This window comes from Ambystoma mexicanum, chromosome 10 (assembly GCF_040938575.1).
Source record: "Ambystoma mexicanum isolate Mex_15411 chromosome 10, UKY_AmexF1_1, whole genome shotgun sequence".
NCBI classification, from domain to species: domain Eukaryota; kingdom Metazoa; phylum Chordata; class Amphibia; order Caudata; family Ambystomatidae; genus Ambystoma; species Ambystoma mexicanum.
In genome coordinates, this window is record NC_090932.1 from 10,733,215 (window position 1) to 10,747,010 (window position 13,796).

The 13,796-nt window shown below is 45.9% G+C and overlaps 1 protein-coding gene across 1 annotated transcript in view; it reads left to right on the forward strand.

The window, feature by feature from the left end:
• LOC138491098 (probable cation-transporting ATPase 13A4) overlaps positions 1-13,796 on the forward strand; it is a 1,104,196-nt gene that overhangs the window by 855,373 nt on the left and 235,027 nt on the right. The window contains exon 21 of the mRNA XM_069617413.1: positions 7,092-7,171. Coding sequence (XP_069473514.1) covers positions 7,092-7,171 — 80 coding nt within the window. The remainder of the gene's footprint in view (positions 1-7,091; positions 7,172-13,796) is intronic.

The following is a 13,796-nucleotide window of genomic DNA, read 5'->3' on the forward strand; positions in this document are numbered from 1 at the left end:
AAGCCATACAAGAGTGTGGTAAAAGTCCTTGGGTGTTTCTAGGATTTACCACTGAAGGGTGGTTTGAGTCTAGTATTCTCTTGCCTCTCTAAAGTTTATCTTCCCCTATGTGGTCCTCCTACAGACAGCCATCCCCAGGGTCAGAGTCAGGTAGTTTCTGTCTTTCCCTGGCCACAGAAAGGAATCTTCCCTCCAGAGAATCAGTGACGACATTGCTAGATACGTCACACCACCCGTTCACATCTCTGACCTTGTGAGTTGCATTCTACCGGAGCACGGCCAGCCCTGCTAAGCCGTATCGTGGCCAAATGCACACACACCTTCTAATCCTACTCCGTGACCTCCAACACTCTGGACTTCGGTCCCCGAGGGCATTCCCTCTACTAGCGCATTGAGACTATAATAATGGTAAAAGGTGCTATATAAATGACAACTATACTACAATACATTCCCATATTAACCAGAATTGCGCCCTAATAAAACAATCTTTTTTAACCATAACCAGTCTGTGTTGTTATGTCATTACTTGGCCTTATCTCAAAAGGAGAGAAATCCTTCAAGTTCATCAAGTTCAGCAGCCCTTCTCGGTCTTATTTTTACTGATACCGAAGAAAATGGGTTCATTCTTTGGATAGTAATTTTCATTGTCTGCAAGAAGTGTTCACCTCAGATCTTTTTTTGTGGTGCTCAATTCCTGCTGTTGTATTGGTATGGATACATTGTTGAATGTTATTCTCATGTCTGGAGAACTGTGATGAAGTCACTTCTTCGCAGGCAGGTGGTTGGAACTTGGAGAGGGACTGATGGGAGTCTGGGGGCCTGGTGAAGCCACCCACTCCATGACATGACCTCTGGAGATGTAATGTGTTAGGAAAGATTTCCATGTATGTGTAATTTTCCCTCCAGTTGTGTCCCAACTTTTTGCTGTTGTCTGACCATCCTAGCCTGACTTTTTCCAGTGGAGCACAGCCTTCTGCTGCCCTCCCCTGGGCTTTCGCTCACTTTTTATGGGGAAACCGACATGCCCTTCAGACTGTCAGTACTGAGAGACTTTGTTTCCCTTCGTTTTTCACTTTGTTACTATTTCTTAGCAACATTTTACCAGTGTGCAATGTACCTTCCAGTACAGTTTGCTAGGGTCCCCTTTTCATTTTTAAGGCCCTAGACACCCTAAAAGGATTTTTCGGTGAATGTACAAATGTGCCTTGGACAAAGCTTGTGACGGCTGTTACTTTAAAATATTTGTAACCCTTTTCTATGGTCCATACCACATTTGGCACAGGACAGTTGCCAGTGCCTAAAATGGCCACGCCACAAGGTCTTTGTTCTGTCGTTTGGCCATCTTGTCCCTTTGCCTTCCACAGGTTGAGAAGACATGGGAAATTCCTTATTTGGTCATGCAGATCCCTGCGCAAACCGAAGCTTTCGTGGGCTTCTGCATGCCTTGTGTGTGTGCACCCATGATGTGGGCTGGACTGTCTAGTTCCAGTACACATCCTGGGTGGAAAGATCTGTGGTGTGCTGGGAATGACTGGGACCACCATGGTCTGTCCACATCTGGGATGGCTGTATGTAAGCAGATCTCTCATTGGGTCCTCTTGGTTTCGGCGCAATGGAGATTCTGGATAAGAGAAGACATCTTACACCCATTCCAGGTCGATCTTCTGAGTTCACACCAAACTTAGTAAAGGAGATAAGTATCCTGAAACCAAGAAGCAAAGCCGAGGAACCGCTGGTGACCAGCTAGAAGGTTTGGCACCCTGAGCCCGCTGTCGTCCCGTTGGACCCCCTTTTTCTGATCGAACCTAGAAGGGCTACACCAGCGCTTCGACCCATTGGAATAGTGGGACTAACTATTCTCGGAATCTCCATCTTAACCTGTAAGCGAGCATTCTCAGAAGTGTTCCGGGACCACCCAGTGAACTGACCAGCTTGCAAGGGACCTTTGCCCTGGAACCACTGCTGTCTTGAGTTGACACGTGAGCATTTGGTGACTGTAATCCCTGGGTATAAGGCACTTTCCCGCCAGGTTTTGTACACCTAGCATTCCTAGGTCTGGAATTAGGAGAGTACACCTGAACCCGAGTATACGCGGTCACTGTGTTGCCCAGGTGTGGTGTCGAACTTCGTGGGTGCCTTGCTGCTGTGTCCCCCATGTGCGCTCAGACTCACTGCAGTGGAATTGGCCTGATCCCTTCATTAGCAGCGGCAACATTGCCACTGTCCTGCCACAGAATCTTCCCTGGAATGCAGCCACTGAAAGCCGCAGAGCCGCACAACTGCAGGATTTGAACCCACGCCCAAAGTGAACTCGACTGCCGAAGTTTGGTCCAGAGTGCGCCGAGGGTTGGTGCCTACTTGCAACCCTTAACGGTGGTCCCTGGCGCATCCATCCATTTTTACGCATGAGTGTCCCCTGAGGGCCACTCTTCTTTATCAAGGTAGCCTGCGCTACCAAGCTATTCCCAACTCTTGGATCCTGTTCTGCCCTCTTGGGGAGTCCCTCCTTGAATAGTGGGAACTTATTCTTCACTGCCTCACCCGCCTTCCTGAGTTTCTACAGCCCCTGCAAGCGACTACGTTTTGACTTAAACACACAATCACGTTTGCCAGCACTGAAAGTACTTTTGAGCTCAAGGCTCCACTCATCTTAGGTACTGGACTGCCTCTTAATTGGGTTTGAATTGTGAACGACCGCCTAAATGATATATGCACTGTTTGCTCCCTTTCTTTTCAGGTTGTGGACCCATACTGTGTGCGATTCCTTTAGGCCATTGGTGACTGTATTATGTTTAGTAGTTAGGGTGGTGTTGGTTTGGTTATTACTACTGATATTTGCTTTGTGTTTGATTTAAAAGGCCTTTAATAAATGGGAACTGGCCAAAATTAGCAAGTTTAAAAGTCTGAATGCATGATTTGGCCATTTGAAAATTACGAGCGGCTGAAAAGTTTGACCAAATCACACATTCATTGCTGGGGGCTGCAGTAGTGTCCCCCGTGCCCTTGCTCACTGTATTGCGAGAGGCAGTTGCGGGGGTGTCCCCTGCAGCCATCCCAAAAAAACCCCCAAAAAATGAAAAAAGAAAAGGACCCTGCGGCGCCAGTTCCCGATCACGGAAGTGAAAGAGAACAGAAGAGAACAGGCGTTGCAGGGACACAAGGTAAGTAAGGGTGTGGAGCTGTGGGTGTGGATGGGGGCCAAGTTGTAAATGTTCTGGGGAGAAAAGACCAGAGATTATTTTGGAAAAATAATCTTCTGTCTTTTCTCCCTCGAACATTTGCATCGTGGGCTTTCAACCCCGATCCAATAAATGAATATGTATCTTTGATATATACACCTGACTGAGAGTAATGTGTAGTGTGATTTACTGTGTGTGCTCATTGTGGGATTTGGAACACTCTCACCCCTCCTGAGACCTAGTCTTGACTTCCGTCAATGCTACCTTGATTGGTCTGGCTTGTCCAGAAGGTTACCCTGTTTCAAGAAACTAGGCTGGCCTTCTGAACCTCTGCCCACCAGGTCAGAGTTCAGAAATCCATTTTAGCATAATGTAATGTAATCTAATGGGCATTTGTATAGCTCCTTTCACCATTGGTATGGTCTCAACACGATGTAGGTTGAAGTAAGGGAGACTTGTCAGATTTATAGAATGCGTGTGTGCATTATAGCCAGTACGAAGGTAGGTTGTCACTCATCTTGAGCGGGCATGTGGGTGGATGCAGAGAGGTAGTCTGGAGAGTGTGCGAGAGAACATGTGTGCAGCTAGACCGCATTTTATCGTGGGGGATATCTGCATTCTAATTGCAGATGGTATCACTTGTGTATAGGTGCGTTACAAATGCCATATCATATCATAAGGAGGGGGCCCCACGCCCCCCACTCCCCTGGCTCACCTTAACTTTTCCCAGTGCATCCAGAACCGCACATCCACGCTGGCAGGAAAGCCCACTCCTGTAGGAGGAAAGGTGGCGTACACTCCAGACCAGACTCAAGTTTGGGGCGGTGTCCGCGGTGCGGAATCCATGTCATCATGTGTTAAAGACACCGTGCAGGCTGCCACCCTACCACTGGCCCAGAGAACTGCCGCGCTTGCCCTCTGCCTTTTTTAATCTATATATTTCTGACCTTGTTGACATGTTGGAAAGAGTTAAGTCATTTCCCCCTAAACTTGGGTCCCACACATTAAGACGCTTACATTTGCCGGCAAATATATTCAATACAAGCCGGCCTAAAACGAACATTAAATGTAATGGCCAATTATATGCAGGACAACCAACTGCAGATTAATGCAACTAAAACTGCTATCATGATATTTGTAAATAACAAACATTTTGCACGTTTAGTTGGAATGTGGGAGAGAAATTATGAATTGTCGCGCAGCATCTGATATATTTGGGAGACCCTGTTTATGAGAAACTAGGAAATAGAGTGAATCTGGAAAGTTTAAGAGTGAAACTAAATACTGTGCATTTTCACTGAACGGGTAACTACATCTTACAACTTGAAAGTGGTCCCATAATTTCATATGGCCCAGAAGTCCTAGATCCTCTGCAAGAGAAAGATTTGCATACATTGGGATGATTCGTCTGAGAAAAGGTTTTTACGCTCCCTATGAGTATGCTACTGGTTCCCGTTGGACTAGAGGTGGGGCTCCAGTCGTTGCTTTCAAAATGCTGTTGTGTAAGATTTTATCACCCCAGAGGAATTTACTGTTTGAAGATTTACATCGGATCTTAATTAAATGTGAATCGACAGCGTTTAGTAGCTTTGCCAATTATTGCATAATTTACTTGAAAGATTTGGGCTTCGATGAGGAATACCTGCTCAACTATCTGGGCAAAGGTAAATATACATTGAAAATTCAAGGCTGGCTCCAATGGGACAAAGTCCTTAGTAAATATATATAATTATGGGAATATCAGAATGTTTATAGATGGAGAGAGATCTTAACAAAATGCCTGGACATTATTCCAGATGATAGATTTAGAACAGTGTTCATCGGTTTTTATTTCAAGCTCTTATGTACATTCGACGTATGAGGTCTTCGTAGAGGCATGGATTGCTCCATGAGAGATTATGGACCGTGTAAGCTACCTACGGAAAGGGAAACCATTAAACACCTGTTTATTTACTGTAATGAGACGAGGGATTTAAAACGGAGACTGGTGATAAAAGTACTCGCAATGCTGGAGAAGAGTTCTCTGAACCTCTAGGGTGTAGACTAATAAATGGCAATAGGATGTTGAAGATTTTTGCAATAGTCCATCTTATATATAGATTGCATGAGAGATCAGGGGAAGAAAGTAATACTTTTAGAGGGAAATGGATGTAAGTTTAAATGTGACGGGCTATTATGATGTAAATCTCGCATTTATAATGATTTTAGATGGACATGCTATATGGATTGTTAGATGAATTGTGATAAGAACTGTAAGGAATGACATTAGAAATGTTAACATTGTTATACTTGTATTTGACGTTTAGTATAAAGTGTTGATACAAGCCATAAATACTTATAAAAAAACCCAAATCCGAGCACCAGCTCACAGAGCCGTGCTGCCCCACACTGTGCGCTCCAAAGGAGGGGACATCTAGAGATGGGGGGGCAGGCAAGGGTTCATTGGGAAACGGGGACTCGCAAATAATAGCAAGCAAGTAGGACACAAGCAGACAGCGCACCAGAGATCTCAGCGGGAGAAAACCGCCACCACGAACACGGAACACGGGAGCACCTGTCCACCAGGTTGGTCTTGTCCGATCCCTAGATCTCTAGATGGCAGCAGGTACCTTCGAGGCTTCAGCGATCCCGACATGTGAACTCATTGATGGAACTAGGGGAGAAGCATAACAAGGTGATGGCGCCACCACCACCTAACAGAGGGGGGAGAAGGAAGGGGCCGAGCCAGTTGTGAACACTAGTATGGTTCTTGAAACCAGTAACATAGCATAAAAGGCGTCTGAAACAGGGGGGCATTGAGGGGGGCAGCACAGTGTTTCAGAGAGTCTGTGTGTTCAGAGAGCGTGTAGCATCACGGCGAGAGAAAAGTGGGTTTCTGTGGGCCGGCTAGACCAGTGCAGGACTGAAATGAACCCTCACAACGAGCTTGGTTCAGAAAGCCCGGCCCCTGGCAAGAGACGGATGGAATTTGTTAACCCTGTTTGACCACATACCCAGGCCCACGAGAGAGCCCTGAACCCATGTATGAGAAAACCAGAGCCTTTGATAAACTTGCATCTACACTGGAGAACCAAGAGTCTGTGGTGGGAAATCTGGTGAAGCGGCCCCCTCAAGGCAAGAGAGGCAGTTCCTAGGTCTTTCCCCAGTAGGAGAAGACCAGACCATGGACTAGAGCACCCAGGTGTCACCGAGCATTCATCAAGGTTAAGAAAGAAGAGTGTTGGGTCTTTGTAAGTATCTGGCGACTCTGAGTGCAATGAAAGACCCTTCTGGGGGTCGGGGTGTGCAGCCCCAAGACCCCACAGGGCTGGATAAGGGGACTCCCCAATCAGTATTGTATTCTCTTGGTTTATGTTTCTTGCCTCATGAATCTGTTTGCCAACGATGACTCCTTGTGTTTTACACGTTATCCCTTAAGCCCACTTGGAGCTGAGTCACACTATTGTCAGGGTCTAGTCCAACATCTCTGAACAGGAGGAAGGGGACAAGATTCTGAGTAGAAAGAGTCGAGTCTGTCAAGTCATTTGTAGCCCTCCTCCCCCTTGTTTGGACAGTAAAGTCAAGGAGGCCATCCCGGTGGGTCACTCCCTGATTCCACAGATGTCCGTCATAACCTGCCCTTCTATGCAAATAAAACTGCTGTACGACCCTTGTATCTACATATAAGTGTTCCCCTCCCCCTCCAGGGGGACAAGAACACAGTGTCGGTGTAGACACTCCAAAGAAAGACCCCAGTGTGTTCTTTTGTCAGATGATCTCAACAGCCATTGTGGAATTATCCAGTAATTGGAAGTTTACCCATTTTTCCAATCCTTTTTGAAATGTGCTTCAATATAGAAATATCTGTAGGCAGGTAATGGCAATGCCAGCACCCAGTGGTCTAAAATGTTCTGATATTCTTATTTTTTGCAGGTCCTCGTGAATGGAACGGTGTTCGCCAGAATGTCTCCTGGGCAGAAGTCGAGCCTCATAGAAGAATTCCAGAAGCTTGAGTAGGTTTGGACATGTTTTGGGAGCATAGTACATCACTGATGCCTTCTCCAGTATAGAGCGCAATATTGCACTGATGCGGAGAGCCCGGAAGTGCAGGTCTTATGATGTGGCCAGATTTCTTCCTGCTAAGATAGACTGAATGGTGATGGCCTCGTAGCCCTGCCACCGGGCGATGGGCCTTTGACCGCCTGCTGTTGGCAAAGCCAATTTACAGATGTAGTAGCAGCTCACCCAGCAGCCGTGGCAGCCGTGGCGGGCTATATTTACTGAATATTGGTAGCATGATAATGAAAACTGACCAGAGGCATGGCTTTTCCGGTGGCATTGCCCCAGCTTGCGGAAGTTGTGGGGGTGAAAGCACCTCAGCCTGGGGCATCCTGGGTAAACCATGCCTTCGACAGCCTTTACGCATCCTTTGATTCCCATTGTCTGCTTTGATGCCTCGATACTGTTATCTGTTGTACAAGTGTATTCTTGTCTGTATCTGAATGCTGATCATGTACCCGTTGCTCTTTCTGTTCAGCTCAGCAGTTCGAGACAATTTTGGGAGCATGCCAGTCCCTTGCCCCAATACTTTGTTGTTCCCTTTGATCCTCCCTATTGCAAGACAGGGCCTTATACCCCCTAATCCTGCGCTGACAGGCACCCAATCCTAAAGGCACTGTGTGGATCCCCCTTAGCTTATTGGGCCCCCCTACTGACCATAAGAGCCCTCTGTGTGGAACCGCCACCGCACTATCCAGCCCCCTCAGCTTATTGGGCCCACCTACTGACCATCAGAGCCCTCTGTGTGGAACCACCACAGCACTATCCAGCCCCCTCAGCTTATTGGGACTCTCTCCTGAGCAGAAGGGCCTTGTGTGTGGTACCGCCACAGCACTATCCAGCCCTCTCAGCTTATTGGGGCCCCCTACTGACCATAAGAGCCCTCTGTGTGGAACCGCCACCGCACTATCCAGCCCCCTCAGCTTATTGGGCCCCCCTACTGACCATCAGAGCCCTCTGTGTGGAACCGCCACCGCACTATCCAGCCCCCTCAGCTTATTGGGCCCACCTACTGACCATCAGAGCCCTCTGTGTGGAACCACCACAGCACTATCCAGCCCCCTCAGCTTATTGGGACTCTCTCATGACCATAAGAGCCCTCTGTGTGGAACCACCACCGCACTATCCAGCCCCCTCCGCTTATTGGGGTCCCTACTGACCATAAGAGCCCTCTGTGTGGAACCACCACCGCACTATCCAGCCCCCTCCGCTTATTGGGGCTCCTTACTGACCATAAGAGCCCTCTGTGTGGAACCACCACCGCACTATCCAGCCCCCTCCGCTTATTGGGGTCCCTACTGACCATAAGAGCCCTCTGTGTGGAACCACCACCGCACTATCCAGCCCTCTCAGCTTATTGGGCCCCACTCATGACCATAAGAGCCCTCTGTGTGGAACCACCACCGCACTATCCAGCCCCCTCCGCTTATTGGGGTCCCTACTGACCATAAGAGCCCTCTGTGTGGAACCGCCACCGCACTATCCAGCCCCCTCCGCTTATTGGGGCTCCTTACTGACCATAAGAGCCCTCTGTGTGGAACCGCCACCGCACTATCCAGCCCCCTCCGCTTATTGGGGCCCCCTACTGACCATCAGAGCCCTCTGTGTGGAACACACCACAGCACTATCCAGCCCCCTCAACTTATTGGGAGCCGCTTCCTGACCCCCTCTGTGGGATTCACTCTTTGCGCTGCCATCAGTACCTGGGTTCCATTCGTTGACCGATTCAGACGGAGACCCTAAACGCAGTGCGTGGCTGTTGTGGTCCGGCACAAGGGGTGTGGCTGTGGATATACACCCTATAGGAATACCAAAGTGGCCCATTGTTCTATTGCCATTATTTGTATTTCTTTATAGGCATTGATAGGATTGTATCACGAGAGAATCAATTAATGTGTGTGTTCTCGTGTTTTACTTAGTGCACAAATGACTGACATAGACATGACAGTTCCCTGACGAATTTCCTTTCATTTTTTGTTTATACCCCCTTTTTCCTTTTGTGTGGAGTGGTTGACGAAAAGAAACATGTTGGATAATAGTATGTTGAGGAGGGTGTGTATGAGATGTGTTGAATGAGAGAATGCTTTATATGTTTGAGAAAACCTGGTGTTACTTTGTTTAAGTTTTTGCGTAATTGCACTTGCACGTGACACTTTATGTGCACAATACCTCAAACTTGCAGGAGAGCCATTTTGCTCTGTCCTGTACACCCTAGACTGACGGTTTTATTTATGTCATTGCACTGATGTTTTCCTTTTTCTTATCTAACACTGAAGAATTAGGAGGGTGAATTTGACAATTAGCAAACTATATTGTTCTCCATCCCTGAACTATTCAATGTCAGTACAATCTTTTCAAATGTACTGCTATATGCTTCAGTGAGTGTATGATCTTTGTATAGATTTTTATGATTATTTGTTTTGTAGATTAATAAAATTGTATATTTTTCTAAAAATTGCCTATTGATTTATGGAATAAGGGCAGGCCTTCTTCCCTTAACCCTTTTTGTTGATCCGAGGTTACCTACGTCGAATTGAAACAAGATACCTGTTGGAACTGTATGTCTAGTTTTAAAGGTTGTTAACCTTTGTTTGAGGGTGGTCCAACACAGGCTTTTCTTCCCTCTTTTCCTCCTCAGTGTTATTGGTATCGAGTACGGTTAATTAACCGTGAGGTGTTTTTTTACCTTTCTCTACCCAATTGGGATGGCATTAGGTAGTCGGAGTTTGTATGGTTCCCGTCTCGTCTTTATCATTTTGCAGTTAGGATTCTCCCAAAATGGCACTAGAACGGTGCTTAAGCTATGACGAAAATTATGTAAAAGAACTACTTGAGAAAGCCTCAGGATTAGGCGGCTCATCCGAGGCCACTAGTAACATCACGAATTGGGATGAACTCAGTCAACTCAAAAAACGACTAATAAGGACTGAGCTACATGGCTCAATTATGCTGGAATACCTGAAGAAAGGGACTTTACCACAAGGATTAGTTGTTAGAAATGAACCCAGGTTATTCTTAGATAATAAAAACTTCATATTACAGTGGAGTTATATTGCTAACAAATGTGGTAGGGACTGGGTGATTTTGATCATCGATACTGCATCTGAGACAATGGAGAGAATCTTAGTTGATCTCAAAACGCTGGAGGAGGAGATTCAAAAATTGGTTCCCCTCGATACTTATAAAAAAAGAATTGACATCCTATTGGCAGAAATGACAGCCTTTAAAGAGAGTACCTTAACTGAACGAGTTCAGAGGATGAATAAAGATCTCATCAATTTCTCCCACGAAAAAGCGTTCAGATATACACAGGATAACTATTTCCAGACCACAGCTAAAGGAAACTCTCCACAAGGGGCACAGAAAAAAGTCAATTTCAGGAATACTTCGTTCAGCTTGAGCAACGGCAGCTCTAATGGAGATCCAACCCCTAGACAAGGTCAACCAAACCGTAGACCTAGGAATTAAAAAAACAACTATCGTGGGAAAAATAACTCAAACCGTGGTGCTCCCCAGAATAAAAGTAGAGCCCCTCCAACAGCACAGCCTTTTTTAGAGAGCAACCCAGAGGACTGGGATGTGGAACCGAGGATAACTCGGAGCATGCAAGCATTATGGTGAATCTCTCGAAGTATACACCTATTGAGGATGAGATTAAGGTAATTGAAAAGGGGTTGGGATTTGTACCCACCAATAAACATGACCCCTTCAATTTCAGACAGGAATTCTTTAGCTTTATGAGAAAAATCCACCTCTTCCAATTTTTTGAAGGCATTGACTCTGAACCTGATAATTCGGATTCCAAACTTCACAATAAGTCCACCTTTTGTGTCCCGACTCAAGCACAAACCACAGAGGCCAAGGTATTTCAGAAATGTGTCCTCCACGACTTAGAGCAATTGGAGAAAAAAACTAAGAACAAGAAAACGTTTATGAACATGACCACACGGGAAAAGGACGCAATGAGAGCTCTACTTGCGAATGACCAAATAGTTATTCGAAAGGCAGACAAGGGGGTGCAATTGTATTACAAGATAAAGACAAATACAAAAGGGAATGTAATAGAAAATTGCTTGATTTGGACAACTATCGGCATCTTGACCACGACCCCACTGACAAACTTAAGGAATTAATTGCGCAAAAAGTTGAAAAAGCTAAACAGAGGGAGTGGATTACACCTAAGGAAGCGGATTTTCTTATCAAAACCAAACCTCAGATCCCCCAGTTCTACACGCTGCCTAAAATCCATAAATCTCTATTAGATCCGCCAGGTAGACCGATTGTGTCGGGTGTGGAATCAGTGCTTGAACCCCTGTCTAGGTTTACCAATACTTTTCTTCAGCCTTTGGTTCGAAAAATGGCATCCTACATACAAGACACTACTCAAATGATCAAACTAGTAGAAAATTTACCTTTCGATCCTGAAACAGAAATCCTTTTAGGACTTGATGTAGTGGCACTCTATACGAGCATTCCACAGAGAGAATCGATTGATATGTTGGAAGAGAAATTATTGAAGTACCACACAGTGAGGAATACCCCCATCTCTTTTATCCTGTGGTGTGCAGAGATGAGCATCCAGGAAAACTATTTCCATTTTGATGGCGATTTTTTTCAACAAATCCAAGGAACAGCCATGGGCGCGACATTAGCCCCCAGTATCGCCAATCTTTATATGGAATCGTTTGAGCTCTCTAAAATCTTTCATACCACCAATCCATTTTTGAAGAACATTTCAGAATGGAAAAGATATATAGATGATATATTTGTCATCTGGAAGGGTTCCATCTTAGACCTTAAAAATGTTCTCACTTGGATTAATACTCAAAATCGGTTTCTCAAATTTACTTCAAACTCCAGTAAGGAAAAACTTAACTTTCTAGATATCACAATAACATCAGATATTCAGTCAAAAACCTTGTATGTCAGACCATATAACAAAACAACTGACCGCAATTCTATGCTCCATTATGAGAGCTTTCACCCAAAACATGTTCGGGACAATTTACCTCTGATCCAGTTTTTAAGACTGAAAAGAAACAGCTCTACCAAAGAAGATTTTCAAGCGAGTGCGACCAATATGAAAAACAACTTGGAACAAAGGGGGTTACCCCAAACAAATTAAAACACAGGCTTTGAAAAGGACTAGAAACAATCATTGGGAATCTTTGTTGGAATGCAGAGAATACAACCAACGGAAAAACCAAGAAAGGAAACTAGTATTTGTAAACACCTACAGTGACAGATCTAACCAAATTAAGAAAATTGTACTAAAAAATTGGCATGTCCTAAGTAAAAGTGAGACACCAGTCCCTAGACCTGTGGTTGCGTTCAAACGTAGCAAAAACATCAAAAACTACATAACTAGGAATGACATTACCACCAGAATTAATGTTACGTTTCCCACGACATGCCCTGTTCCTGCCAGACAACCCACAGGCACACGTGCAAACCCCATACGTACTAACCCCTCTACCACACTTCAAAACAAGGGTATCCCACGCACACATTCTGGCTTACGGAGGTTGCGGCCTCTCACCCATTATGCCAGGACATGGTCATTTGGATCAGGTGTTTAGCGACCTTCGCATCGCTGGCGTCTACAATGAAAACATCTGCTGGCCCGCAACGTTCCACGTGTCAACAAAGATCTACACGTCACGTGGTCGGGCCAAACGTCACGTGACGACAACATCTCACGTGACTGCATCACCTGACGCACAGCATCAGGTGACCTGCCCTATTGGTTTAAAAGGCCTCCTGAAATCGATATCGTTGCTTCACAGCTGTTTACCTTCAGGACTTCACGGCGTGTGTTCGCATGCTTGAATCTCGTTTACTACGACCTCGGATACTGTCTACCAGATTGCCTTCTCTACCGGATTGTTTTGTCTACTTCTTGTTTCTTACACGTTACCAGACCTCGGACTCTGTTTACTGGATTGTTCTGTCAACTCCTGGCATTTGTTAACCGACCTTGGTTTTTTGGAATTGGACTGCCTTACGGATTTCGTTTTTGGATTCAGTGACTTTGGCCATTGGCCTTCTGCTAGGCGTTTGCCTGACTACAGTACCACAAGCCACGTGCGTGCCGCCATCCAGGGTTTGGATACCACCCACATTTCACACCGTAAAACCCACCAAGCCCTCTGTCCCGGGTTTCACTGCCTCTTCCATCAGGGTGTCACCTTCCGTATTTCTAGGTAAGAGGTACTTTATCTCATTGCTGGGTATACTTTGTAACAATCGCACATTATCTGATAACCACTCATTGCCTTACAGCGCTCAAGGGGTCCTTCTGGCAGTTCCCGGTTCCAGACCTGACGGCTCACAAACAAAAACCTATGGCCTCAAAGACTGCACAGGCATTCTATACCAATTGTCTGTGTGGTACTTGGGGACGGAGGCATTATTAATCTGCACGACCATCAAGATCATAACAGTCTGTGAAGCCTTCTGGTCGTGCTGATTATGGAAGCCTCCGCCGGGGACCCTGTGACCGCTTTAATGCAGGCTGTCGCGGCCCTTAGGACCGACATGGCCGCCGCCACCTCTGCTATCCACCTTCGTCTTGACGCC